Source organism: Quercus robur, chromosome 2 (assembly GCF_932294415.1).
Source record: "Quercus robur chromosome 2, dhQueRobu3.1, whole genome shotgun sequence".
NCBI classification, from domain to species: Eukaryota; Viridiplantae; Streptophyta; class Magnoliopsida; order Fagales; family Fagaceae; genus Quercus; species Quercus robur.
In genome coordinates, this window is record NC_065535.1 from 25,595,956 (window position 1) to 25,612,080 (window position 16,125).

Here is a 16,125-nt window from a genome sequence, read left to right on the forward strand (position 1 = left end):
TCACTGGTGCCTCCTTTTGCCTCTCTTTCTTCTTCTTTCCACCACCAGATCCATCCTGGTACTTTTCCTTCTTCCTCTTCTTCTCCTCCTTCTTTCTCTTCCTCTCCTCCTTCTTCTTCTGAAGAAGGTCATCCTCTCAATATGAGCGCTACTGGGGCAGAGTTTGGAAGGATTTCGGAGACGAGTTTAAAAAGACATCTGACTGTTTATTTGTCATATTGTTGTTTGTTTGGTTTTTTTTTTTTTTTTTTTTTTTTTTTTTTTTTTTTTTGTAATCCATCTTCTGTATAGGCTTGTTTAAGCCCTTCTTTGTACGTTGTAATACCTCTTTATATTAATAAAAGTCGTTATTACTTTATTTCACATGTTCTATCTCTTTATTTCTGAAATGGTTACATCGTGAATAGACATACTATTTTGTAAATTCTTTTTATTTTTACACCTTGACCGACGTCTAAGACTGAAATCTCAGTTAATAAAAAGATCTTATTCTGTGTTTATTGAAACTACCCGACTTAATAATACTGAATCGAACAAATGATACTTAGGGCTGAAACCCATATTAAAAAGAAAAAGATAGGATATTATGATGAGCTTATTGGGGCGGTCTGGCACAATACTGCCGACCTGAGAGCACAATACTTAGGGCCGAAATCCCTTATCAAGGAAAAAGGCACTATTATGAACTTACAAGTGCTGTTCGGCACAATAATACCGACTTGAACAAATGATACTTAGGATCAAAACTCTTGCTAAGGAAAAGATATTATCATGAATTTAATAGAGTTGTCTGGCACAATAATGCTGACCTGAGAAAACAACACTTACCCCAAAATAGCCGAGATGACAACTGAATGCTCGGTACGGTGTTGGAGGTAATCATCCGAAGACATATAACCCAAAAATGTACAGCCCCTCCAGGTTGCTGAGTAATAGGATGTTTCACCATCTTCCTAACAACTTTCATAGCTTTAACCTTTTTCTGGTATTTGAGCCGAGGATTGAGCAACTTAAAATTTTTATTTAGTAGCCGACCTTTCCATAGGTTTGAGTCCGAGGACCAAGCAATACCTTAGTTCTGTCAAAAACTCGATTTTGATAAGTAGTTGGTTTCCCTATAGGTTTGAGTCTGAGGACCATGCAATACCTTGGTTCTGTCCAAAACTTGATTTTGATAAGTAGTTGGTTTCCCCATAGGTTTGAGTCCGAGGACCGTGCAATACCTTGGTTCTGTCCAAAACTTGATTTTGATAAGTAGTTGGTTTCCCCATAGGTTTGAGTCCGAGGACCATGTAATACCTTGGTTCTGTCCAAAACTTGATTTTGATAAGTAGTTGGTTTCCCCATAGGTTTGAGTCCGAAAACCATGCAATACCTTGGTTCTGTCCAAAACTTGATAGATATTGATAAGTAGTTGGTTTCCCCATAGGTTTGAGTCCGAGGACCATGCAATACCTTGATTCTGTCCAAAACTTGATTTTGATAAGTAGTTGGTTTCCCCATAGGTTTGAGTCCGAGGACCATGCAATACATTGGTTCTGTCCAAAACTTGATTTTGATAAGTAGTTGGTTTCCCCATAGGTTTGAGTTCGAGGACCATGCAATACCTTGGTTCTGTCCAAAACTTGATTTTGATAAGTAATTGGTTTCCCTATAGGCTTGAGTCCGAGGACCATGCAATACCTTGGTTCTGTCCAAAACTCAGTTTTCTCATCTAAGTAGTTGGTTTCCCCATAGGTTTGAGTCCGAGGACCATGCAATACCTTGGTTCTGTCCAAAACTCAGTTTTCTCATCTAAGTAGTTGGTTTCCCCATAGGTTTGAGTCCTAGGACCATGCAATACCTTGGTTCTGTCCAAAACTCAGTTTTCTCATCTAAGTAGTTGGTTTCCCCATAGATTTGAGTCCGAGGACCATGCAATACCTTGGTTCTGTCCAAAACTCAGTTTTCTCATCTAAGTAGTTGGTTTCCCCATAGGTTTGAGTTCGAGGACCATGCAATACCTTGGTTCTGTCCAAAACTCAGTTTTTGGCATGGGGCCTTGGCTTTAGGGGAATTAGCTCCCCGGCCAAGCCCCTAGAACCATCCATGCGATTGACGTTACAAAGCGTAGCCCCTAGTCAAGAATCATAGCCCCTAGTGGAACTTTACGCTAGAACACTATAACCGGCTGTTAGAAATGACAAGGGAACTGTCTCGACCTATCGCCTATGCCAAGACACAAGCCTTTCCCACAGACGGCGCCAATTGTAAGGACACGATTCGTAACGAATCGTAACAGTGTTGGGTTCGCACGTAAAAAGGCCCAAACAATATCATTTGTAGAGCGTGGGTTTGAAAGGCTAGGCTTCAGTCACCAGACGGTGGGTTTCTCGTGGTGTTCGTGCATGATTAAGTCATTTTCGCCCTAAGAGTCTTTCTCCTGGAGGCGGGCTGGGAGGCTCTGGTTTTTGGCCATTTTTCCCAGCCCCTTGTCTGGATTGCTTACTTTTACTTTTATACTAGCATGTGTTCATTATCCTTCCTCCACGTGTAGGATCGGCATTCCAAGACTGATACTTGTCCCATCAGCCCATACCCAGAGTGGTCGGGGGTGGTTGTAAAAGCTGGAGAGTATGGCTCTATCAGGTGCAGAGTATTGAATGGCAGTAAGGGCAGCTTTCCCTGATCGTTATACTTCCCAGCGTACCCTTTTCTATTGACGCAGATATTTTAGATTTTTTTCCAAGCTATTTCTATGTCATTTTTGTCCTTCCTTCCTGTGAGACCTCGGACATGCCAAGGATTGAATTGTCCTCGGCTGTGTCCCAAGGCTATTTTGTACTTGTATTACCGATCCTGAGCTATAACCCTTCTCGGCTCGGGCCTTAGACCCCAATGAATAAATGGGCCAGGGCCACAAACTATTGGGCCCCACATGGATAAATTTAAAACTTAAAGGATTGAAAAGAATAAATGCAAAATTAAAGAGATAAAATAAATTTTGTTAAAATTTAAAGAGTATGTTTTACATTTTAACCAAAGATCTTCAAAACTTAATCGAGTCAAAGAGTTTTTAAAGTTTAACTATCACTTTTTAGTGTTTTAAAATTTTTAAAGTTTAAATGAAAATATTTAGAATTTAAATTCATCATCTTCTATTTTAACATTTTCTTAGGAAAAAAAAACAAAAAACAACAACAACAACTACTACTTCAATCATATTTCTCACTTTTACCACCCCATTTTTAAATAAAAATGAATATTAATAAATATCATCATCATTCGTCGTAGGCCGCATGGGGCCACATATCACCACACGAATTGTAAACAAAGAACGGTTGAAAACAGACGGTGGAGACTTTAGAATAGCATCCACCAACCCTACCCAACTTCTCTCGCATTTTCTGATCATTTCTCTATTTGGCGTTTGACTTAAAACTCAAACACTTCTCACACGCACTAAAACCTAAACCTTGGTGAAATATAGAACTTCAGATCTATCTCTTGGATTTAGTGGCAAATACAGTGATGGCAGCATATATAGATCAAGGGAAGAGAGGTGTTATTTTTAAAACAATTAACAAAACAAAAACAAAAATCTTCTATGAACAGAAAACCCAAAGGAAAGAATGACACATAATTACACAGAATAAAATAGAGAGAGAGAGAGAGAGAGAGATGGAATGCATACCTAATTATCAATATTATTATTATGTGTCAATTCACAAGTGTCAATTCATTCAAGGCAAGAGAGCAACAATTGTTTTGTTTTCACACGTTAGCTAAAATAGGTTGTTGGGAATAGGCTTTCATCTTTATATGCGTTTGTTATAGACTTATAGCAAATAAAGAATTTGTAGTTGATGGTCAAGGTAGTGTAATTAATACTTGAGAGAATATTATTAAATGTGCTAACCTTGGTATGGGAGTTACTCATGAATGTAATGCTCATAATTTACCTTTAGACTTGGCTTTACAATAAATAAGAAAGGAGCAATAATTATCTTCTTGTATCAATTGGTTAATTCTCCAAAACTCAAATAACTGGGGAGATGAAATTTAGATAAATTTGCCTGAATAATTCAGAATAATAGATTTTTTTTAATAAAAAAATCAAACTTAGGTAGGAACCTTACTTAAACTTTCCGTTAACTTTTAAGTTGCTTCTCTCTCTCTCTCTCTCTCTCTCTCTCTCATGTCTGCGATGAATTGTGAATATACAAGTTATTACTCATTATCATTTAAAAGGACTAGTATTATCACCCCTAAGAGTTAGTTGTATTATAATAGTCAACTAAAGACGATTGAACTGAAATTTTTTCTCTTTAGAAATCTGAGCCCATGGTATTCACTATTCAATGGACAATAGGGCTCACTATGTAGGTGAAATCGGCCATTTACCATTTTTCACAGAAATTATTAGCAACATACCACTATTTGCAAAATAAGTAGCAATATACCACTTTTTTTGAAACTCGAGTTCAGGAAACTCGAGTTTATTGTGTAAATCAAGTTTCATAAAAAAACTTGTGCTAACGTGGTAAATGCTCTCTTTTGTATTTCTATGGTACTCGAGCTTACCTTGTATGGAACTCGAGTTTCCCAAGCTCGAGTTCCTAATTCCTTCTTCTTTTTTCTTTTCTTTTTTTTTTCTTCGATAAACAACAAATAAACATAAACATAAAAATAACTAATTTTTTTCATTTATTTCTCATAAAAATTGTGAACAATTTTTTAAATCTGTTTCTCATAAAAATTATTCACTATTTTCTGCATAAATTATTTCTAACATTCTGCATAAAAATATTTATGTTTAACATTATTTAAAAAATTGTTCACTATTTTTTTGCATAAATTATTCTCTATTTACTGCATATGTTTGTGCGCTCAAATGAAAAAAATTACTTATTTTTATGTTAAATTTATTTGTTGATTATCGAGGGGGAAAAAAAAAAAGAATAAGGAACTCGAGCTTGTCAAACTCGAGTACCATAAAAGTACAAAAGAGAGCATTTACCACATTAGCACAAGTTTTTTTTTTTTTTTTTTTTTAATGAAACTCGAGTATTTAAAACTCGATTTACACAACAAATTCAAGTTTCATGAACTTGAGTTTCAAAAAGTTGTATATTGCTACTTATTTTGCAAACAATGGTATGTTGCTAATAATTTCTGCCAAAAGTGATAAATGGCCAATTTGGCCTCATTATGTATCAGATACAGTTCAGAAATAGCCTTTTTTATTGGTAAAAATAGCATTTTTAATCCTATTAAGAAAGAAACGCATTTGTCCTCATGAAGTAAAAATCAACAGCGGTTCTATAGCAGATGTCTCCATTTCACCTCATTCGCTAATTGTAATAGACTGTAGATCCTCTAGAATCTAGATTGATTCTCTCAAATATCAATTCCTGGAAAACAGAATTCAACAGTAAATTATCAAAATTTGATTCCTTGTTAGACAGGTAAGAGAGTTGCTTGCCACAAAAGTTCCATTAAATTTTAATATCCAATGGAAAATTCAATTCCCACACAAAGTATGAGGAATTTATGTCCTGAATAAAGTAATTCATTAAAGTGTCGTGAATACAAATGAACAAAATCTGCTGAGAATAATTCTCTCCTTTTTTTTGGCCCAGAAATTCTCCATTAATGTTATAACAGTCCAAAATTCATAAGAGGGAAAAAGAATGTCATTTTTCATTTTTGGAATTTCTTTTCCAGTGAATAGTATCGTCAGCCAAAACTTCTAAACCAAGATAGAATAGCACCAAGATGTATTATCTACAGGGAGATGTATTAAACCTTAAACATAGGTTTACTGTAGTTAATAATTTTTTAAACAGATAACCTACAGGGGAAAGAGTTAATAAAAGGCCTGAGTTCTTGGATAACTGTACTGCATGACTGGTACACACCAATAATGAAAGACGCCAAGCATAAAGTACTCAACTGAACTGTCTTGTTACCAGATGGCTAAGCTGATGGAATCCCAAAACGACTTTGAAGATTATTAATTGCTTTCTCACAGTATTCTGAAAGCTCAGTGATTGATGTTTTGCATGCTGAAAAATTCAAATATAAACAAAGAATGCATCCAAAAGGAATCAGATAATAGTTTATAAACTGCTGACACAAATTCAAATGGCAGCCCAAGTTAGCATTCACATTATCATTATGCCTCATATTTATGACTTTAACATACCTAAAGTATAGTAATGCTGTCTTGTAGTAATTTTCTCATTACTGTCAGTTTGAATCAGAAGAATAATGCATGTCTTCAATCTCATCCAAAAATACATGGTAATTGGTAACGATATAGGATGATGTATCCAAAAGTCCATCCAGAGTCTATAAAAAAGAGTTCTATTTGCAGTTAACACATGCACAAGTACATGAACATGTGCAAACTTGCATATCCTCATGCATAGTTCCGGATTAAATATTACATATATAAAAGTGTATATAATGACATGTTATTTAAAATTCTAATTGATGTGACGCTGTATACATTGTTATATAGAAGAAATACAATCTATCCACGAAATACACTCATATCCACCAAATACACTCATCTCCATTTCACTAGGATCCTAATTCTCATAGGGATATATGATCATTAGATCCAACCTCCAAGTTTGGAATACGCTAATCATAAATAGGATGTAAATGGGTCATAAACTGTTGTGCAGTTTCTCTGCTCCAGTGCATCAGCCATGACCACTATTATTCGTGACTTGTATAGCATCACAAAGCAATATCCAGTTGTCATTAACGACAATAAGGCATATGCAATTCACAAGTTCTTTTCCTTCAAAGTATCAATAAATCTAGATACATAACTTTTTTCTCGACTACTGAGTTGATAGGTTGTGGTATAATAAGAGTGATGCCAGTGGCAATCCCATGTGAAAGTTGATGTTACACTGATCACAATCTACCATACCACGTGTTGTGAAATTTCTTATGTTTGTAGCATTGTTGTAAAACTGAGATGTAGAAACATACCACGAGATGCGCTGGCTTGTGCATCTGCCTTGAACTCTGCATATGAAGCCTGAAAAATACTATCATTAGCTTACACACTTTGTGGAATTACTAAAGCACACAAGAAAAACTCAACTTGTGTTTGTGACAAAGGAAACGTTTACCTGCATTGCTTCCCGACTTTGGCTGATCCGTTCAGACATTTTCTTGTATTCCTTCTCTGCTTCATCCATCGCTTGTTGGCATGCTTGAGTCTGAATCTATTAAATTAGAAGAAAAAAAAAAAAAAAAAAAAAAAAGAGAGAGAGAGAGAGAGAACCAAATAATTAGCCAAGAAAAACCTTGCTAACACAGCAGTTTACACAAAGGAGAATAGAAATACTCTTCAACTATTAGTGAAAGCGGTTCATGAAAACCTGTGGAAGCTTGAGAAACGGTAAAAGCATAAGATACAAATCGAACAATACGAATTTCAAAAAAACTAAACCTTAGTCAAACCATAATTACACTTAAAATTTTGTTGAATCACTCATAATTTGAGATGATTCGTTTGCTGTAAGCAAAAATTGAAGAACAATATTGAAGTTACTGAAGCCTGTCTAGGCTATTAGCACTGTCTTCTAAAGTAGTTGAGAAACTCTAATGGAATCTTCTAATTCAAATCTCTCTCTCTCTCTCTCTCTCTCTCATGCCAAAGAAATTAGAGATTTGATTAGCATAACTATAGGATTTGAAAATAGAATTTCGGCAAACAAAGTCAAATTTGTATGAGATTATTTTGAACAGAACAGATCGACAATCAATAGGTGAAAGAAACAGGTAAGTATAAAAATCAGAAATCATCGAATATCCAAAACTTTTTCTTCAATTTTTTTTATTTATTTTTTTTATATATATACAGGAATCTGTTTGGCAGATGAGAAAGCGAAAGAAAAGAAGAGAAGAAAGAATTGATTCGGACCTTGAAGCGCTTGTGGAGGCGAGAGTGGGAAGCCTGGAGATCCTTGATGATCTCAGAGTGAGAGTGTTCGATGTGGCGCTTGAGATGGTCGAGGCGCGAAGAGGCGAGGTCTTTGAGATCGGAGATGGTGCCTAGGGTTTTCACAGCGGCGATAGTAGGCTGCGACTTGTCGGCATTCTTGTTCTTTGAGGTGGAGACCGTACTCTTCTTCTTCTTCTTGTCGCTGATGATGGTGAACAATGGCGATTTCGGAGACTCGTTTGGAGAAGGAAAATCCGCCATTTCTGTTGGCGTTTCCAGAAGTGAGGACTTGCGGTTCACTTTCTTCTTCATATCTCTCTCTCTCTCTCTTCAAAATTTTGGAGCAGAGTTTGTATGTTTGGAATTCAGTGAATGAAGAGTGAGTGTGAGTTTGAGCGGGTAATTTTTATTTTCAAATTGGAAAAATGTTAGCATCCAAAATCTCATCCCACCCTATTTTACTATCTTAAAAAGTTACTTTATCAATTATTACGTACCATTTTTCAATTCACCCATCATCCTAAAACTCTATTTTTTTCCCAAATTATTTTAATATTCTTTTTTTACTTTTTTTTTTTTCTCTCTCTCTCTCTTTTCCTTTTCCTCTCTCTGGCACAAGAACAGTTAAGAAAAAAAAAAAAAAACAACCAGCAAGGCCACCACCGTTAAACCACCGTCAAACCAAAACCAAATTAAACCCACAAAGATGTTGTACAAGCCAAAGAAGAATCAAACCGCCGCCAACAAAGGCGGTAACAGGTTGTTGATTAGCATAACCATGTTAAGGAGTGCCGGTCCGATCCGATTTGTGGTGAGTGAGGATGAGCTTGTCGCTGCGGTCATTGACACCACCCTCAAATCCTACACCCGTAAGGGTCGGCTTCCAGTTCTCAGATCCAATCTCAATGATTTTTTCCTCTACTGCCCAAATGTTGGACCTGAAGGTAAATCTCTTTTTTCCAAACCCATCTGATATTCATTGATTTTCGATTTATTGTTGTTGTTTGTTTGTTTCCTAAGATCAAAAATCGAAAACCCATTTCAGTTTTGATCAACACAAAAACCCACAAATCCATAGCAACCCCATTAGAATCCATAACAAACCCATCGGAATCCATAGCAAACTGATCTGAGATAGAGAGGAAGGAAGTGCTGAGATTGTATGGGTTTCGGGTTTAAAGAGGAGAGAGTAGAACGAAGTAGAGAGAAAGTGAAATGAAATGAGAGAGAGAGGAGAGAGAAGAAGCATCAGACAAATAAAAAACTAATTTTTATTATACAATACTAGCAAGATTGTAAATTTTTTTTGCAATGGTATGATTTTGCAACTTTGGTTGTTGGGGGTTTTCAAGGCTTAGATGCTAAATACTAGTGGCATATGACATTTGCAAGTCCCATTGCTGATGCTCAAGAGCATCAGCATCCGAAAATGCTGTCTCATCCCATCTTACCATTCTAAAAAGCTACTTTATCAATTATACCATACTATTTTACAACACACCTAACATCCCAAAATTCTATTTTTTCCCATTTTATTTAAATATTCTATTTTACTCTTTTTTTACTATTTCTCTCTCTCTCTCTCTCTCTCTCTCTCTCTCTTCCTTTTTGTTTATCTCCCTCAACCTCTGGCACAAGAACAGATAAGGAAAAAAAAAAAAAAAAGCAAGGTCTCTCTGGGTCTAAAACATCACCACCATCGTAACCCCCACGGCAAAACCACACCATAAGCCCCACAGGAAAACCACCACATCAGCCACCTGCGGATCTAAACAAACCCAATTAGCACCCACAGCATGCCACGGAAAGATTAGCTCCATTGCGAAGGCTCTGCACGCCACTGAGAGATTGGCTCGTGTCGCTCCAAGCACCGGCAATTTATAAGAACTCAACGGCAGCGACGGACCGAAATCCACGTTTGGTTTTTGGACCTTGCATCGGAGACTCGACACAGGAGATTTCCACACAGACGCTGTGCTCACCATCCCGATTTTCTTGGCTGAGTTTGTATCTGAGAAAGTGTGAGCTCCAATTTGGCGTGAGCTCCAATCTAGTGCATGATGCTCAATGCCATGTAGTCTCTGAGAAAGTGTGATAGAGCAGAAGGAGAAAGAGAGGAAAGAGAGTGAGAGACAAAGAGAGATGAGAGAGAAAAGTACGAATAAAATATTAATATTATTTTTGACATAGTGCTACAGTGCCATCTTACATGTAAGATGGCACTATAGCATTATGCCAAAAAAATTTGCACTTTCTCACTGTTAGCCTTCCAGTTGCTGAGCATATTTTGAGCCTAAATGCCAAATGCTGCTTACATTTGACATTTCCAAGGCCGGTTGGAAATGCTCTAAGAGCATTCCTTGGCAATTGTAAATGGTATATGTACAGAAAATTTAGCATAAAGGTACAAAAAGGGTCCAACAGCCGGATTTGTAAAATCTTATATTTGCAAATTTTTTTACAATTGTGCTACAGTACCATTCTAAATATAGGATGGCACTGTAACACTTTAGTAAAAATTATAATATTTTTTAATTGATAAAGTGGAAGAGAGATGGGGGAGAAGAAAGAGAGAGAGAGAGTTGTATTGAAATATATTATATTATTTTTGTGGGTAATATATATTATTTTAATGAGTAGAATAGAAAAATAAAAGTTGAGATGTTGGTTGTGTTGTAAAATGGTATGGTATAATTGATAAAATAACTTTTTGGGATGGTAAAATAGAATATGATGGAAGTTGCGGATGCGGATGCAAATGCTCTAAGCTAGAGTCTATTATTCGGTGGGTTTCTCATATAGGTCAGTTTGGGTCCATGGATTGGCTTTAAATATTTTATTCCTTGTAAAAGCAATTTGAGTTTTTAATTTTTAAGGACTATTTAAGTTATTTCTTCTCTCTTCTCTGTCTCTCTCTCAAATAAAAAGTTATTTCTTTAATTCTCATTGTATTACTAAATTATATTTTAAATTTTGCAAATTCATCAAAAAATTGTTAGTGGCTCAACCTCTATCGGTTTTAAAAAGGGTTTCCAATAATGAATAGTTTATGAAGCGAGATCAGGTTGTTATGTGTGGACCCATCCTATGCATGAGCCTAATAGTATGTCATAAGCCCTTTTAGATGAACTTGCGGGCCAAGGCAGAGAAAGGAATTGTTGCATGGTTATAGATCTAGAAACCCCTTGAATCTCATTTGCAAAGGAATTAGTTTGTTCTAAATCTAGAATTAGTTTGCATTGTAATAAGTGTTTGTTGCAATAGTTTTGAGTTTAATGCAATTAAAAATTTTGTTGCAACAAGTGTTTGTTGCAATAGTTTTGAGTTTATTGCAATAACCTATTGATCATTGTGGCATGAGGATTCCTGTAAAATATGGAAAGTCAGAACTAACGGAGAACGTGATCTATCATTTTTTTTCTCCATATACTTAAGACATGGTTGCATCACAAGTCCAATCATCACAATGTAAATACTTACAAGTACTACCTTGCGTGTAGAAAAAGCCAACACAATGCATATATAGTAGGATGTTTTACTCGTAAACATACAAATGTTACGAGCTCCAAAATTATTCCAAAACAGTACAAGAAATTCTCTACTGCTACAATCTATTGAAAACTCAGAACAAAAGGTTATTGAAACAGTGTTTTTTTTTTTTTTTTTTTTTTTTTTTTTTTTTGCAATAATCTATTGCCACAAACGTTATTGCAATAGTGTGCAACGAAAATTTTCATTGTAATAGGTGTTTGTTGCAATAGTTTTGAGTTTATTGCAATAACCTATTGTTCATTGTGGCATGAGAATTCCTGTAAAATATGGGAAGTTAGAACTAATGGAGAATGTGATCTATCATTTTTTTTCTCCATGTACTTTAGACATGGCTGCATCACAAGTCCAATCATCACAATGTAAATACTTACAAGTAATACCTTGCGTGTAGAAAAAGCCAACACAATGCATATCTAGTGGGATGTTTTACTCATAAACATACAAATGTTACAAACTCCAAAATTGTTCCAAAACAATATAAGAAATTCTCTGCTGCTACAATATATTGAAAGCTTAGAACAACAAGAGCACCCTAGAAGCTGAGATTAAAATCCCCGATAGAAGAGTTCCATAACGATACCTCTTGCGAAAGAATTTAGGTAGCATCCCTCATTCCACCATACCCAAATTTTGGAAAGAATCACTTCTTATCTCAGCTAGAAACATCCCCATATTCTACATTCTTGATGTGCCATGGATCCACAATCTCAACGAATCTCCCTGAAGAATTTTAGGGATATTTGAGTAATAACCCTTAATTCACAACTCATAGTTCACTAGAACATAACCAGTACCAATCAAATTATAAGAAATACCTAAGAACTACCAATATCAAAGTATAAAAGCAAAGCCTTTAGAAGAGTTCTCTTTGAGTTGCCCACTTCACTAGTATGTGTGCTTATTGAGTCCTAATAATTTAGATTTCAAAATAAATTTTTCAGATTCAAATTCCAATCCACATTATGTAAATTCACCCTAACCATCTGGAAGGCTCCAACTTTAGATATACCACAATTCCCATAACTACAGAAGGAAGAAGTAAGGAAGTTCATAAAAGAACAAGTCATCCCATAATAGTTATTTCCCTATAGTTTATGTAAGTAAGAACAATAGTCAAATCTAATAGGGCTAAGTTTCTTGGTAAACCATCACCTAAAGTCAGGAATATCGACTTCAAATAATCAAGAAAAGAGGTAGAAATGAAACCTTTCTTAAATTTATCTACCCTAGGGATAGGTACTTCACCAACTGACACATTTTCATCACCACTAGAGTCTCCCATTGCACCAGATGCTTGCCTATTTGTTGTGCTCCTCAATATTTGCATGCATCATCATGTTCTCACCACAATAAATAGCTTTTTTTGCAATAAACTCAAAACTATTATAATAAACACTTATTGCAACAACAAAAAAAAAAATTTATTACACACTCATGCAATTTCCTCTTAGTGTTGCTTTTTGTTACAATAACCTATTGCCATAAACTTTATTGCAATAGTTTGCAATGAAATATTTTCGTTGTAATAAGATTTTATTGCAATAATTTTGAAGTTATTGCAATAAAAAAATTCGTTGTAATAAACTTTTTTTTTTCTTTTAATAGTTTGATCATGCAAATTGCATGAGTTTAGGTGGTGTAACATGAATTTGGATGTTGTTGTGGAGACCTACAGTTGTTCTAAGCTTGTATATGAAGCAATTAGATTGAAAAAATAATTGCAAAATAAGGCCTACTTATTTTGTAATCTAATGCAACTGTTTTTTGTCAATTATATTGCAATCTCATGACAATAGGTCATTGTTTCATGATAATTATTGCAATATATTTCAAAAAAAATAACAAAAAAAATTTGGGTCAAGTTATTGCAATGATATTTTTGTTGTAATTGTTTATTGCTTCTTATTTTTCATAGTAATAGTTTGCAAAATAATTGTTATTAAGTTATTGTAATGATATTTTCATTGTAATAGGCTATTACTTTAAGATTTCCATTGTAATAAAATGTAAAAATAATTGGTATTCATTTATTGCTGCAATTTCTTCATTTTAAGTTATTGCAACAATTTTCCTATGAATATCTGTCAATTGGAGTAGTATTAAGAAAATTTTAGTTCTGTCTTTTATGTTCCTCATATTCTATGATGTTTTGGGATGCTCATTTGGGTCGAGTACACTGTTGGTCCTCTTTTAACCCTTCTCGACTTCTTGGTCTTCCCATTCATATGGAGTGTTTTTGAAGCATTAATAATTGCTAAGATAAATACTATATTCCCTGAGAATGGTGGTTATCTGATTTGGGTTTCCACTGCATTAGGTCATTATTGGGGTTTCAACAAGGTTGGATGAAATGGCTAAATAGAGTTATTGATAAGTCTACCCCTTTTCTATTTCTTGATTATTTGAATTTAGCATAGGTAATGGTTTATCGAGAATCCTAGTCATGTTAACATTAACTATAGTCATCACTTACATGAACTAGGGGATTAACCATTGTGAAATATTTTATCAATTATTTATAATCTATTGCAATAAGATTTGTGCAGTAATAGCTTATTATTACAAGATATTTAAAGCAGTAAATAATTAATTGCAACAACATATATATTATTGTATCAAAATTTCGTTCAAATATTTGGAGTGAATTGATAAAGTAAGAACAACAGTCAAATCTAATAGGGCTAAGTTTCTTGGTAAACCATCACCTAAAGTCAGGAATATCGACTTCAAATAATCAAGAAAAGAGGTAGAATTGAAACTTTCTTAAATTTATCTACCCTAGGAAGAGGTATTTCATCAACTGACACATTTTCATCACTACTAGAGTCTCCCATTGCACTAGATGCTTGCTTATTTTATTGTGCTCCTTAATATTTGCATGCATCATCATGTTCTCACAACAATAAATAGCTTTTTGCAATAAACTCAAAACTATTATAATAAACACTTATTGCAACAAAAAAAAAAAAAATTATTACAAACTCATGCAATTTCCTCTTAGTGTTGCTTTTTGTTACAATAATCTATTGCCATAAACTTTATTGCAATAGTTTGCAACGAAGTATTTTCGTTGCAATAAGTTTTTATTGCAATAATTTTGAATTTATTGTAATAAAAAAATTTGTTGTAATAAACTTTTTTTTTTCCTTTTAATAGTTCAATGATCGAACTTCGATCATGCAAATTGCATGAGTTTAGGTGGTGTAACATGAATTTGAGTATTGGTGTGGAGACCTACAGTTGTTCTAAGCTTGAATATGAAGCAATTAAATTGAAAAATAATTGCAAAATAAAGCCTACTTATTTTGTAATCTAATGCAACTATTTTTTTTCAATTATATTGCAATCTCATGGCAATAGGTCATTGCTTCATGATACTTATTGCAATATATTTCAAAAAAAGTAACAAAAAAAAATTTGGGTCAAGTTATTGCAATGATATTTTTGTTGTAATTGTTTATTGCTTCTTATTTTTCATGGTAATAGTTTGCAAAATAATTGTTATTAAGTTATTGTAATGATATTTTCATTGTAATAGGCTATTACTTTAAGATTTTCATTGTAATAAAATGTAAAAATAATTGGTATTCATTTATTACTACAATTTCTTCATTTTAAGTTATTGAAACAATTTTCCTATGAATATGTGTTAGTTGGAGCAGTATTAAGATAATTTTAGTTCTATCTTTTGTGTTCCTCATATTCTATGATGTTTTGGGGTGTTCATTTGGGTCAAGTACACTGTTGGTCCCCTTTTAGTTATTCTTGACTTCTTGGTCTTCTCATTCATATGGAGTGTTCTTGAAGCATTAATAATTGCTAAGATGAATACTATATTACTTGAAAATGGTGGTTATGTGATTTGGGTTTCAACTGCATCGGGTCCTTATTGGGGGTTTCAACAAGGTTGGATGAAATGGCTAGATGGAGTTATTGATAACGTGTCTACCCCTGTTCTATTTCTTGATTATTTGAATTTGGCTTAGGTAGTGGTTGATCGAGAATCCTAGTCGTGTTAGCATTGACTATAGTCATCACTTACATGAACTATAGGTGATTAACCACTTTGAAATATTTTGTCAATTATTTACAATATATTATAATAAGATTTGTGGAGTAATTGCTTATTATTACAAGATATTTAAAGCTGTAAATAATTTATTGCAACAACATATATATTATTGTATCAAAATTTCATTAAAATATTTGGATTTTATTTCAACAAAAATTTTTGTTGCACAAAACTATTACCTCAAAATTTATTACAACAACTTGCATCAACTATTGCAATTGTGGTTACACGATTTTCCTGGCCCAACTCGTGTTGATTAGGCCCTGGCCCAAAGCGCAACCCACAATAATTATTTGTAGAGGATGGGTCAAAGAACTTGGCCTCAGTGAACTTGTTCGGTCTTATGCATGGGCAGTATGGTTTGCAAAAGGAAAATAGAAAAACACCAGGATGGATCTTTTTCAAGTCTGATTTTATTTCTTTTTTTGTTTCTGATACAGTTCTCTCCCGTCCCCTTCTTTGAGGGACTCCACTACATTATATATTTTTCTTCTTTTCATCCCAGCCTTACACCTGTTAATCATCCAAGCATCCACTCGAGCACCTGTCC

General features: G+C 34.3%; 1 protein-coding gene and 1 pseudogene across 3 annotated transcripts in view; both read right to left on the minus strand.

Moving 5' to 3' along the window:
• The window catches only part of LOC126713048 (uncharacterized), a 36,030-nt gene extending 27,687 nt beyond the window's left edge, over positions 1-8,343 (minus strand). Inside the window, exons 1-5 of one of the 3 annotated variants that reach the window (XR_007651255.1) lie at positions 7,931-8,343; positions 7,134-7,229; positions 6,991-7,039; positions 5,936-6,047; positions 5,326-5,393 (exon numbers count right to left, since the gene is read on the minus strand). Coding sequence is in view for 2 of the 3 variants with exons in the window: in XM_050412692.1 (XP_050268649.1) it covers positions 5,959-6,047; positions 6,991-7,039; positions 7,134-7,229; positions 7,931-8,263 (567 nt within the window). In the remaining variant the exon portion in view is untranslated. Of the gene's footprint in view, positions 1-5,013; positions 5,394-5,456; positions 6,048-6,990; positions 7,040-7,133; positions 7,230-7,930 lie in introns of those variants that run through there. The other 2 variants (XM_050412692.1, XM_050412693.1) reach the window with 2 other exon arrangements.
• A 3,527-nt stretch (positions 8,344-11,870) lies between these two features.
• On the minus strand, positions 11,871-12,785 carry LOC126696681 (probable polyamine transporter At1g31830; annotated as a pseudogene).
• Positions 12,786-16,125: the final 3,340 nt, after the last annotated feature.